Source organism: Nelumbo nucifera, chromosome 8, assembly GCF_055504915.1.
Source record: "Nelumbo nucifera cultivar China Antique chromosome 8, China Antique-T2T, whole genome shotgun sequence".
Lineage (NCBI taxonomy): Eukaryota > Viridiplantae > Streptophyta > Magnoliopsida > Proteales > Nelumbonaceae > Nelumbo > Nelumbo nucifera.
In genome coordinates, this window is record NC_142656.1 from 32,756,438 (window position 1) to 32,770,651 (window position 14,214).

A 14,214-nucleotide genomic window follows, 5' to 3' on the forward strand; every position below is an offset into this window, starting at 1 on the left:
GCAACATTAAACCCCTTGATTCCTTAATGCCAAGCCTATCCACTTCAATAGGGAGACAGATTTGTTCCCACCATAGTTTTCAAGGCACCAAGACAAGGCTAGGCAACAGGGGAGCACCTTGTCACTTAGTCGCCTAGGCGATTGATTTTTTCAAGTAAAAGACATATATCCTAGCATAGTTCCCTAGGTTCTATAACCATATTTCCTTAATAATTATCCACAATTTTCATGAGAAAAGTATAAACTTCATGTTAAAAGTATAGAAAATCAGCATATTCATGAGAAGAAAAAGAAGAAAAGAAAATTCAAAAATATATAGGCTGAACCCCTATTTTTGTTATATGAAGAAAAAACGAAAAAGGTGGAAGAAGAAGTGGCAGAAGAAAATGTGTTGATTAGACAAAATTTTAATTTCTTCCTTACTGGTTCAAGTTTTGGAGTCTTTGAGTGTTCAATACAGCATTTAGTAATGTCTGTGTTGATTAAATCCTAACAAATAAGAAAATAATAAAAAGAAATTAGTATATAAACACACAAAATGAACAAACAAATGCCTCTCTCCTCATGTGTATGTCCTTTGTAAGGACTGTGGTGAAACCCTACCCCACTTACTTTTATCCTGCTCTTTTGTTTCTGGTACTTGGGAATTTCTTTGTTCTCTCTTTGGATGCAGATGGGCTCTCCCACAGGATGTGGTAAGTCTATTCAGCCCCTCCTTCCTGAGGCAACAGAAGAAAAGAGGAAAGTGCTTATGGAAGGCAGCAAGAGCTGCTACAGTATAGACTATATGGGAGGAAAGAAATCAAAGACTTTTCTCTGAAAAAAAGTAAATCAAAGGAGGAAGATATTGAAGCAATAAAAATCAGAACTGTACATTGGGTGATGACCATAGAGCTATTCAAAAATTTCTCCACGAATGAGATTCTAAGAAGCTGGACTGAAGTAGCACAAACAGATGTATCCAAAAAAGTTGAGTAGAATGGAAGCCACCTGCACTGAACAAACTAAAACTAAACTTTGATGGGAATTGTTTTGGTAACCCAGGAAGGGCAGGCATAGGGGGTGTGATTAGAAATCATCTGGGTGAAGTGGTGGCACTCTTCTCAGGACCAATTGGTATCGGTGACTCAATACAGGCTGAATCTCTAGCTCTACATCAAGGTCTAAAGTTGGCTGAGCAGATTGGAACAACAGACTTAGAAATAGAAGGAGACTCACTACTGGTCATTTCTTGGAAGCTCAAATTTATCTTCAGAGAAATTGACATACTTGCAAGGAGGCTCAACTCTCGGTTTGGTTGGGTCAAACGGAATGCAAATGGGTTGGCGGATACCCTAGCAAAACAAGGGGCAAAGAGATCTACCTTGTACTGGGCAGAACTATAGCTGTTTGTATGTGTTTGCAGACTGGGTTAATGCATTAATGCAACCTATAACTATTGTAACTGTTTGTAACTTTTTCTCTGTTACTAATAAAATTTTTTTGCTGATCAAAAAAAAATAATGTATTTTATAATTATAAACTCAAAAGATTAAGAGTATAAAAGTATTTTATAACACTGAGTACAAAATGTTCGGCAATTAGGCAATTAGGCAACTATGGTTCCCGCCAAACTGTGGCTTTTGTTTTCTTCCTTCCAACCTGCCACAGAAAGTCTCTTTGCATCTTCTCAATCCTTCTGCAACTTTTGAAAGAATAGGGAATAGTGACAAATAATAAGTTGGTATACTGTTCAACACACTTCCAACCAAAGTACCAAACTTTGCCCCCCTTAGATAAATACTTACTTTTCACAAGAACAGCCTTTTCTCCATCCTTTCTAAACCTGGATTTCAGATAGTAGAAGAAAAACTCCTAGCCCCAAGTAACGGGCCAAGATACTTCAATGATAGATAATCTACCTTACAGGCAAGAACTTCAGCCAACCTCTCCACCTAACCAATTGGGATAATGGAGCTCTTTCCCTAGTTAATTTTCAAACCTGAGACTAGGTCAAACCACATTAGGACTCCAGACAGAGTAGTAAGTTGGACTCGAGAAACCTCCAAGGAAAATATTGTTCCATCAGAAAAATGCAGCACCTGAACCTTCACTAGAGATCATTCCAAAACCCTCCAACAGCCCCAACTCTACCATCCTCTAAGAAAACTGGGTCAGAATATCCATCCTGCAAATGATGAGAAGAGGGGAGAGGGGATCCCCTTGTCCAATCCCTTCAAAGCTTTTGAAGCCCGAGCTATGGCCACTCACCAACACAATGAGGAGTACGTGTTATATGTGCTATGATGATGAGTAAGTGTGCCATCTGTTCATATCATGTACGCTGGCTGATTTCATTTAACGCTTCTTTTCCACTCTTTTTGAATTAATACATTTTCACCCAAGGAACCCACCAACCTGGCAGAGATTTTCTAATTGGACAAAACTCCATGGAGGCAAGAAAGCTAATTTAGTTTGGATTTATATGCCTTTTGCGGTATGTTAGGGCATTTGGACGGAAAGAAACAGAAGATTGTTTGAAGACAAGGCCCAAAGAGTGGAAAGAATGGTGGCTCATAATGGCAAACTAATTGTAGATTTCGTGCTGGTGCTGCCAGATTTAGCTCAAGCTTCCAGATCAGAATTTGGAGAGAGGTTCTGGGATTTATTAGAAATGCGAAATACTGTTCCTTTATGCCTTTATGATTAGTTTGTACTAACATGTTGCCTTTTTTATTATCAGCAAAGGTAAATTATATTAAACATTATATAAATCTTGAGTTTACAATTCTGTGGGTAATTTACCCACACCCATAGGAATAACCAAATACAACTAGAACTGCAGTGACCAAAAACCAGCCGTACAATTTAGCCCAAAGTGCTGCCTGTTTGCCCACTGTTTAGCTAAAGCACCTGCCATGCCATTTGCAGTTCTTCTCACCCATTTAAAAGTAACACTCAATTCCCTAGTTAAACTTTCAATTTCCCTGATCCTTAGACAGTAAGCCTGAGGAGTTTGGCCATGGTCCAGGAATCAACCACCTGAGAGTCCCCTCCCACTTCTAACCTCTGAAAACCAAACTGCTTTGTGAATTTCAGCCCTTGAAACAAAACCAATAATTTTTCTGTCAATGGATCAACTTGCTCTACAGGACCGGAATAAAGTACTAGTATCTCACCTTCTGTACCTCGAAATACACCCCCTAATCCAGCCCGCCTTCATTTCCCAAAAAACTTCCATCAAAATTTAGTTTCACAGCATTAGGTGTTGGTAGTTCCATTCCATAACCACCCTTTCTTTCTCTTGAGTTGAATTTGCCACTTCCATGATCTCAAAATGCCATTAAAGGAGAAATCATGGAAGATTTCCAAGGTTTTTACACAATGTGCAAATTTTATCTTAATGGTTCTTATGATCTTCGACTCAGACCTGCTCTCATTGCTTTCCACAGGATACTTCCTCTCTTCTTTGGCTGTCTCAGGAAGTTTGGATCAAAGAGACCCACCACATCCTGGGGAGGAGTCCACTTGCAACCAAAAGGAGAACAGAAATGCTCCCAAACACGAAGCATAAAAGTACAGTGAATAAACAAATGGGAGATACTTTCTCTACTAGCTTTGCAAAACCAACAAACATGAGGGGAAAGGCATTTGTTTGCCCTTCTTTTCTGCAAAGAAGTCACAGGTATTAAACTTCCCAAAAATGATCTCCCAACAAAGGGCCTGAGATTTTAGTTAAATTGGCTTGCTCCAAATCTCTTTTACCGGGAGGTTTAAACGCAAGGTGGTAGGCTGAATTAGGTTATTGAGAAAGGAAGCACATGTGAAGATGCCATCCGTAGAAATTGCCCAAAACCTTCTGTTCTCTGTTCTATGATCAACCTTCTTATATTCAGCTCCTTGGCTTTTTGGATACCTTCCATCACAGCCAAGATTTCTGCCCTCAAGGAGTCTCCCACATCTATTGGCCCAGAGTAAAGGGCAATAACACCTCCCTCATTCGAAAAAGAACCTCCAATACCTGAAGGGCCTGGATTCCCCTCACTACTACTACCGAAATTCAGCTTAATAAACCTGCTAGGAGGTGGAGCCCAAACAGACCTTAATAACAGCTCTTGGGAGAGAAGAATCAGACACCTCCTTCCACTTTCTAAGCAAGTCATTTGTGGGAATGTCACCGAAGTTTCTCAAGGATATAACCTAATGGATCACTCTGACAGTAATGGCTTCTATGATTGCTTCTCTGCTCCTTTCCTTGTCTGAAAAAGTTCTTTGATTCCTTTCTTCCCATATTGTCCATCATATTGCCACTCTTGTACACCTCCAAAGGGTTCTCCCCGTCCTCTTTTTCCAGTTAACAAAGGAAGAATCAAACAAGCCTTGAACATTCAGCAAGGGGTTCTATCTGCACCCAAACAAAGAGAAGAACCATTCCCAAATAGAAAGAGCAAAAGGGCAGGAAATAATAAGTGGTAGATAGTATCACCATTAGCCTTACAAAGGATGCACCAATTTGGGGAAAGGCACCAATTTTGTCTCTTTCTTTGAAGCAGATCACAAGTATTAATTCTTCCCAAGAAAACTCCCCAACAGAAACCACTTACCCTAGGAGGAATAGGCTTGTTCCAAACCTCCTTCACCGGAAAGGCCAACATGAATTATTAAAAGGTTGGGTCAAAGCAGAAAAGAAGGAAGCACAAGAAAAGGAACCAGAAAAATCAATTCACCAAATCCTACAATCTGACTCTGACAGGTTCAAGAATACCCCATCCAAATAGTGAAGTAAAACTGAAACACTACTTAATTCAGCCTCCCTAAGACTCTTTCCAAACCCCAGGATCCAGGCATAACCTGAAATTGAGCTAGAAGGTAACAAAAAGGAAGACACAGGCTCATCCTTAAAGATAGAAAGTCTAAAAAGGGAGGGAAATTGTTCCTTCAGCGGAAGGTCACCCAACCACACATGTTCCCAGAAGTAAGGGAAATGGGTTCAGATTTATAGTTTGAAAAAGTAAATAGCAAGGGAAATTGAGTCTTTAGGTGTTGTTTTCCTAGCCAAAGGACTTCCTAAAATAAGACCCTGTTCCCATTTCCCACATCGAATTGAATATGATTGAGGAAGAAAGGATAAACCTCTTGAATTGCTTTCCAGGGAGATGATGATAGAGCGTGAGGGGCTACTTTTGCATCCCAGCCATTGTCTAATCGCCTATGTATACTTACAATCACCTTGTGCTAAAGCCTTTCTCATTCCAGTGGAAATCTCTATAGCCATTTTCTTGGGAAAGCTGTATTTTCCAGACTAAGGAGGCATTTGATAACACTTTTCAGACATCTCACATCTAAAAACTTGCTCTTCAGACCTCAAACGCATTTGGGTTTGTGTCTAAAAGGATGATCCGAAATGCCTTTTCAGATCTGAAACGGTAAGACTGCAGCCCAACACTTAACGCATTTCAGATTTGGCCCATAGTCGAAAATACCCCCAAATAATTTTGAAAAGACATGATACTCCCCTGTTTTTAACCCAAAACTAGCTCATTTGTATTCTTCCTCTCGAACGAGAAAGACACTCGCCACACTGCCAAAGCTTTGCCCCAGGTATGTTCAGGGTTCAAATCCGAGCTTACATCTCGTTTTGCTTCTTCACTGTCGCAGATCTAAGCTTCCACTTTTCCTGGAATGATTTTCTAGGGTTTCGATTTGCTTCTTATTTGTCTTTCTTTGTTTTGGTCATTTCTCCATTTTTGTTTTGCTTATCCTCATTGGATATCTCCACTTTTTTGTGTTTACTTCCCTCTCACCTAGTGAAATAAGGACTATCTACATTGGTTTCACCCATTTCTTGTGATTGTTGTTGTCTCGTTGCTGTTGTTATTGTTACATACTGAAAATTGCTATCATTTTATTGTTCTTGTTGTAATTGTCTTCTTATAAGTTGGTGGCTTGTAAAAAGAAAGACTAACAAAGGTCGAGTTTGCTTCAATCTAAAAGAGTTTAAAAACTTATGTAAAAGTTATGAGTGAAACTTGATCCCAAATTCTAACAGAAACCGAAAAACACCTTGATTTGGTCCCAAATTGATCTTTATGGAAATGCTTGATGAATGACATAATGCCATGAATGAATCATGATGAGGATTGAAAATATAAAGAGAACACATGTGACTACAGTACTACACTTCCTAATAAGCTACAAAGAATAGAAGCAAAAACCCTTGTGGCATTGTAGAAGGATTTAACTGAAAACTCCCCACTTTTGTTCCCTTTCCACACTAGTGCATCCCCAGTCTGCAAATTCAAAACCTGGGACTGAAACAAAACCAAAAGAGTCCCCACATGTTGAATCTCCCAATCATTGAAGTCCTTTCTAACGGTATCCACACAAAAGCATCTGCTACCACTGCTTCTTTATCTTCAGACAAATTGAACAGGGTAGGAACATATCCTTAAGGGAATTCTCCCCTGTCCAGGCATCCAACCAAAACTTAATCTTTCTCCCATTCCAAACTTTAAATCTAACTTCCCTTCTGAAAAGGTTCAAAGCTTTGCATATACCTTTCCACAGACTGCATCCATAGGTTGACATGGGTGGACCACTACCCCAACCACTTTAATCCAGCCCATATTTTTCTGCTATTACTATTGTCCATAGGTTGTCAGGTTCAGCAGCAAACCTCCACAGCCAACTTCCTAGCAGAGATAGATTGAAGGATTTTAATCTCCTTAACCCAAACCCCACTTGATAGGGGTTTACAAATCTGACCCCAGTCAACAAGATGATATTTATGTGAATCCTTCCAACCCACCCACAAAAAGTCTCATCTTCTTTTTTCTAAAACCTCTGCCACTTCCGAAGGGATAGGAAATAGGATCATGAAGTGTGTTGGCAAGTTTGCTAGGGCACTCTTGATAAGTGTTACCTTTCCACCTTTGGAGAGATACCTTGCTTTTCAAGTAGCCAATTTCTGATCCATTCTTTCTATTATTGGATTCCAAATGGTTTTTGAATTGCATTTGGCTTCCAGAGGCAACCCTAAATAATTAGACGGCAGCTGACCAACCTTGCAGCCTAACAAGTCTGCCAAGCACCTTTGCGACTAGAGTGAAAAGGAATGGGAATAAGGGGTCCCCCAGTCTAATGCCTCATTTTGCTGCGAAGAAATCTCTAGCAGCTCCATTTATTAGGATGGAGTAATGCATCGAGCTCAGGCATCCCTTGATCCACTCTCCATCATTCCCACTAACCAACTTTGTACATAACCTCAAGAAAGAGAGACCAATTCACATAGCCAAAGACTTTCTCTAGGTCAAATTTACAAATGAAATCTTCCCCCCTGGCTTTCCTTTTTTTTTCGATACACACTCATTTGTCACTTGGATTTGTTCTACAATTTGCCTGCCTTCCACAAAGGCCCATTGAAATGGTGAAACCACTGATGGTAAGACCTTTTTCAATCTGTCTGCCAACACTTTAGCTAAGATTTTGTACAAACTTCCCACCAGACTAATAGGTCTATAATCTCTTAGTGATGTGGCCTCTTTCTTCTTCGGTACTAGTGCAATAAAGGTGGCATTTGTTCCTGGTGAGACCGTGAGACCTTCCCTTTTTGGTGGAACTCCTCAAAGACCTCTAGTAAATCATGTTTTAAGAACTCCCTACAGTCTTGATAGAAAGCCAAAGAGAACCCATCCAGTCCAGGGAACTTTGATCTTTCCATTTAAAAAACAGCTTCTCTAATTTGCTCGATTGTAGAAAGCCCAGGATTGATCACTTGTTAGCCTAGTCCAAGGCCTAGCATCTCTTGTCTACCCTCAACCACTCTAGAGAAAATGGCTTTGAAATGGTCTACAAAAGCTTTAATGATCCGCCTTCTCTTCTAGTCTCCTGCCCATCCACCTATACCTTAGTAATAAAGTTTTTCCTTCTTCTCCCATTTGCAAGAGAACGGAAAAAACTTGTATGACCATCCCCTTCTCGAAACCATTTGCATCTAGACTTTCACCTCCAAGAGATTTCTTCCTTCCTTAGAAGTTCCTTCAAGTCTACCCTCAATATCCACTTTTCACACCTTCATGTTGATGTCGTGTACTGAGATTTTTCTATTTTAAATAAATTCATTTTCGTTTTGCAATAAAAAAACAATTATCAAAAAATCCAAGTTTACGAAACAGCCAGCAACACTATTCAAATAAAATACTTTAGATATTACATTCTCAAAGAAAAGAGGAAATTTTCATGAAATGAGTATCATGTAAGTGATACATATCCACATTACAGAAAGCATACCCTTTAAAGTCAATGATAACCAAGAGAGGCATATATACACCCAGATATGCATCTTTGACGGCATGTACAACTTGCACAAGTAGTTTACCTTGAAAAAACAAACATGAGTATTTTCTTTTACCACTCAATACTCAGTAACACTATGCTCTCTTTCCCACATGGGTAAAAGGGTTATGCCTTCTGCTGGGTACTTCTTCTTGGTAAGTAATACATCTTATAATTCTTTCATGTAGTGCATCTTTGAAAAATAACAATTCAAAATCCAGGCAGTTTCAATCACAATCAAATAAACATTGAAATCATGGCCTTCACTCAGTTGTCCCACATAAGCAACTATAATGTGAAACAAGACAAACAAAGAAACAATAGAAATCTAAATTACCTTGAAAATGTCTCCTGCATAAGCATTCGTTCAATTGCAAGTTTGGTTTCACTTTTCTCTACTATAAGTTGTGGCTCCTTCTCGACAAATGTATTCTCTTCAAGTGCCTTTTCATTCTTCTAATATATGCAAAAAAGTCAACATCGCATGATTAGAAAAACCAAAGTTCATAAAATTTTCATGATCATAGCCATAAATGCTATAGATTTATGAAATAAAGAATGGCATACAGAAGCCAAAATTGTGCCAGAACGACTCTTAATAGGTTAGCCCCTGCTGCCTAATTCATTGATACCATTCATTTAACTTACATATTGCAATCAACTTCCCTCAGAAAAAATCCTTGATGTGGAGAAGCTGAAGATTAGTTCCAAGGCAGCAGTAATACCTTTTAGTGAGAAAGAGCAATTCTTGACTTGATGTGGACGATGAGACAATGGAGTTGATGTCAATCAAAACAGAGGACTTGTGGTGGTCAAATAGTAGCAAATGTCCTGTAATGAGGGAGAGGTTGGAGAGAGAAACTTTGCAATAAAACTGATGGGGCTTCCATTCAACCTCTTGAAGGAATCAATCATCAACAGGATTGTTCAGACATTGGGTGGGATCATGGAGAGCTTTGAGATGCATGATTTGCATGCAGTAAAGGTGAAGGTAGCAGGAGTACAACCAGATGACATCCCTGGATCTGTGCAACTCTTCTCTGATGGACTGTGGAGGAAGGTGTGGCTGCTAACGGAGGTCAAATTGGCGTTGTGGGAAGCATGCTCCAAGGAAAAAGACGATGGTGAGTTGACATGTTCGAGTCAACATGGAAGGAGGTGAGAGGGCAAAGGTGGAAGAGGAAATGTCAGCTTATCTATGGAAGTCAAAAAGTCAAATCCAAAAAATCTCTCTGCTGTTGGTCCTGAAAAAGAATCATTTTCAAAAAATCTTGAACCAAGGGAGAATATGAACAAGGATTTATCCTTTGCCTAGGTAGTTAAAAAAGGGGCCAGCTTTGATCAGGTGGGATCCACCTAATATTAAGAAGGAATTAAAAACCCTCTCGAACCCAACCGGGTTTACAGCCAGACAAGTAGAGTTGAACCATTCTAATGAGAAAGCTGAGAGGACCGGCTCATGTGACATGTTAAGTAGTCACGTGAGTCGGGTTTCTTTGACTCCGATGGGAGACCATAATAGTGGTCTCTCTTCTTCCCCAAGTGCACACAAAAGGCTGGTTTGAAGAACTCAACTAAGAAATCATTACAGTGGGTGCCCAGGAGTAAGAACAAAGAAGAGGATTCTGGTAAACAAACAGAGGATCACCCGAACCCAAGATATTCTAGGGCTCGACCAGAGGAGATTGAGGAGTAAGATGGAGGTTGGTGTTGACTGCAATATATCGGAGGATGACAACAATGTGTCTAAGACTGAGTCTGAGGTTGGCAGCTTGGGGGAGGATAATGAAGCAAGGGAAGGCGAAGAGGATACTTCCAATACAGCTCTACTCTTTGTCAATGAACTGGAAGAACAAAAAGAAGAAAATACTTCTATTCTGCAGATTTCTACAGTCCAGGAGTTCAAACAAAATTGAGTACAATTTGGTTTCTAGGGAGGATAATCAAAGACCTAATCGAAGAGAACAAAACCAAATACAAAGCTGTGGGCAGGGTGTCCATAAGTTAATAGTGGACGATCACCTGCAGACTCACAAAAATAATCCAAGAGGGGATAAACTACAGACTTGTGGGAGAAATAATGAGTGTGAACCAAGTCTAGCTCCTTGCAGCAAGTTCTCCCTAGGGTGGTCAGTAAATCCCAAAATCCTAAACTGGACAAGAGTACAGAGGCCCCTTGTTTGGTAACCGTGTCTGGAAAAACCTAAGATTCCTTTCTTCCCAAACTGTCCAACAAACAGCAGCTCTTGTGCATCTCCATAAATTTTTTTATCAGCAAAAATAAAGTTGTATTAATAGATTTTAAAGAGGTGATTAGTATTAATAAGTTTGTGCATCTCCATAAATTCTTCCCCTCTTCAAATTATTTCTTCAAATCAACTCTTCTTAAACTCCCAATACAATAACTCTATTTAAAGACTCAATTATGAACTCAGATGTCCCTTTACAGACTCCAAGTCTCCAACTTCAACTAGGAAACTGACCCAAAACATCTTCAAGTTGCCTTATGACTAAGACAATCTTTTTTTTTATCAATAACTTTGAAACTTTTTGTTGAGTTGGGCCTAGTTGTTTTTATTCTTATTTTAATTTATTTAGTTAGGAAGTTGTTGGGCTTTAGGCCCATTAGTTTATGTTTTTAAGTTGTGACTGTTCAGCTACATTAGTAGCCGCCCTACTAAGGGCATCCTTGTAATATCTCATCCTTTAAGTATAAATATAATGAGGGGTTGGTGGCTAGGGTGAATCTATGAATCCTGGTTGACTTCCTACTCTTTTCTTCTCTACTGCTGAAATCTTCATCTTCCTCTTCTTTCCCTTCACAAGAAATTCGACTAAATCTGCAATCAGTGATTTCTACTCTTTTATTGACTAAAAAACTTTAGGATACAACAATAAGTTACAAAAGAAATCAGCATAGTAAGCTGGCCCAGTACAAAATTACAAGTGTGCCCAAAACATATCTATTCTGTGAACCCCTTGCTTTGCTAAGCTATCTGCCAAACTGTTGGCAGATCTCCTTACCCATCTCACCTGATTTGACAAGTTCCTTGACATCCATTTAAATCTTTTGAATTCATTCTTCAACTGCCATGTCACCCCTTCCCCATTCTGCAACCATTTTTATAACAGTTTTTGAATCTCCCTCGATGATCAGTCTATTGATCCCCAACTTTTTAGCCTTCTCAACCCCATATACTACAGCTAGAAACTTTACCCTTGTCACATCACCTACCTCCACAGGACCAGAGTAAAGGGCAATGATGGAACCATTATCGTCTCTAATGGCCCCCCAATACCTGAAAGGCCCAGGCTACCCACACAACTCCCATCAAAATTTAGCTTCTTCCAATCCTCTGTTGGAGGGGACCAAGTCTCAACAAACTGTCGTCTCATAGACGATGAAGCAGCAATAAGTCCCCACATCCTGAAAAAATCTTCAACCTTGAAAGCTTAAAACAGCTTAAAACTTTTTACCCAATGAGCCACCCTCAAAGTTATTGTTTCAACTAGAGCTTCCTTGCATTTTTCTTTACTTTCAAACATCCTATCGTTTCTTTCCTCCCAAATGGTCTAGAGAATTGCTGCTCTAGTGTATCTCTAAAGAATCCTTCCCCTCCTTGTCATACCACTGATACCATTAAGGTTGAATAAGCCTTCCACCCTATCAGGAGAGGACCACCTGCACCCAAAAAGGGAAGTAAACCAATTCCAAATAAAACTGACAAAAGGGCAAGATATAAGGTGGAAAACAGTCCACCATTCAATTTACACAGGACACACCAGTTAGGGGACAAGCACCAATTTGGCCTTTTCCTTTGAAGCACATCAAAGGTGTTAATACAACCATGAGAAACTTCCCAACAAAAAGCACCGACTTTAGGGGGGACAGGAGGGCACCAAATTTCTTTGACTGGAAAATGAGAAGAAGGTTGTGCGGCAACCATCAAATGAAGAAAGGACTTACAAGAAAAGGACCCTTTGGCATTAGGACCCCAAATTCCAGAATCTGACCCACCTTCCCCCAAACGAACTGAACTCAACAATCCTAACAGCTTGGACACTGCAAGAAGTTCAGACTCTCTAAGGTTCCTGTTAAATCCAAAGTTCCAATTCAACCCTGGAAGGTGAGATGGTTGTGTAGGCACCATGGTAAGGCTATGAAGGTCAAGTCTCTGAAGGTCCAGAGATGGCGGTGGGAAAGAGAGAGGACGTGGGGAAGAGAGAAGAGAAGAGAGACCCCTTGTGAGAAACCCTAGGTCAAAGCTATGATTATGTTGTCTCCCCCTTTTATAGAGAGGGTTAAGGCCATCAGGGAAGGAGTTCTTTCCTGTTAGGAAAGAGAATCTCTCCTATTAGGAAAGGAGGTCTTATTAAGAGATCATTATTAAAGAATCCTATCCCTTCCGGATTCTCTCCTTATGTGACCCTATTGTATTGACATGGCGTGGGTGACGTCATCGTTTGGCAGGTGTACTTTCATTAAACTCGCATGCATAACTTAAAGACGTACATGTAACCGGTATCTGTTCCTGTTCTACCGTGATTCCGCAGTTCTGTGATGGTGTCGGGTTCATCGCAGTTTTACGTGTGTTCAGGTTCATCGGAAATCCGTATGTGTTCGGGGTTCATCGCAAACCCATATTTATCTTAGCTTTATCGCAGATTCGTGCTAGCCAAAGTTCATCGCGACTTGTCCCGAGTGTGAGTTCATCACAATCGTGCAATGGGTTTTGGATTCATCGCAGGCGTCTGTGTAGTATTAGTTTGACACCTTTTGTACTCTGAGGGTCTTAGTGACCACTATGTACCTACAGGTTGACTTAGGAACTCAGAAATAGGCTTACTTGTAAACCTGGATAGGTCATAAAGAGAAGGAAATTTCTCACCCAAAGGAATATCCCCGATCCACACATCTTCCCAATATCTGATTTTGCTACCAGTAGACAAGTCATATCTGATAAAATTTAGGAATGTAAGGAGAAAATCCCTCATGATTTTTTCAATTTTCCTCACTATCCCTTGTGGCATCCTAAACACTGACATATAGTACACTGGGAGATTTGCTAAAGTTGATTAAATTAGGGTAATTCCCCCCTAAACCAATGAGATATAGTTCCTTTTCCATGCCGCCAACCGTTTCTCAATCCTTTCCACTACCAGAGACCAAAAGCTAGCAGATCTAGGGTTATCTCCAAGGGGTAAACCCAAATATTTCATTGGCCACTCACTTTTCTCGCAGCCTAGGGAATTTTCCAGATCTCTCACTTGATCCTCTTCAATATTAATTCCAACCAATAAACTCTTTGACCAATTAATCCTCAAATTAGACATCCTCTCAAAGAGTTTCACAACCAACCTCAGATTTTCCACTCCCTCCCTGTTTTCTCCATCACAAAAGATAAGAATATCGTCTGCAAACTGTAAATGAGTGACTAGCATATTATCCCTCCCAACTGACCATCCCAACTAAGACAATCTATAAATAACCCTAAGACATTTAAATAAGGACTCTAACCACTAAACAACTCTAATAGCACTTTCCTGATCCTACTAAAACTAACCCAATGACAGCAGAAATTGCTAAAAATAGTAAAATGCAAGTAAGAAAGTTAACTAAAAAATAGTAATTATGAGGATTAAGATAAATAGTAAGTCCAAAAGTTGAGAAGTTTTGGGAATAAGTCGATCCCTTTGGAATATATTAGAGGTAGAGCTATATCTGAAATTTTCAAATCTTGCAAACATCTTCTGTTGATTTCATCTCAGCCAACTCCCAATCCAAGGTCTGATGCAGATTTTTTCCTGATGCTTGATAGCAGTTGCAGATCAGGTCCTAGTCATCTGGGGGCGACTGGCATTGGTGCTCTAATTCTCAAAATTGAAGGCAGTGTGGTTCGG

The 14,214-nt window shown here is 39.9% G+C and overlaps 1 protein-coding gene across 1 annotated transcript in view; it reads right to left on the reverse strand.

The window, feature by feature from the left end:
* The window catches only part of LOC104603165 (flocculation protein), a 73,262-nt gene that overhangs the window by 37,749 nt on the left and 21,299 nt on the right, over positions 1 to 14,214 (reverse strand). The window contains exon 3 of the mRNA XM_010267124.3: positions 8,651 to 8,769. Coding sequence (XP_010265426.1) covers positions 8,651 to 8,769 — 119 coding nt within the window. The remainder of the gene's footprint in view (positions 1 to 8,650; positions 8,770 to 14,214) is intronic.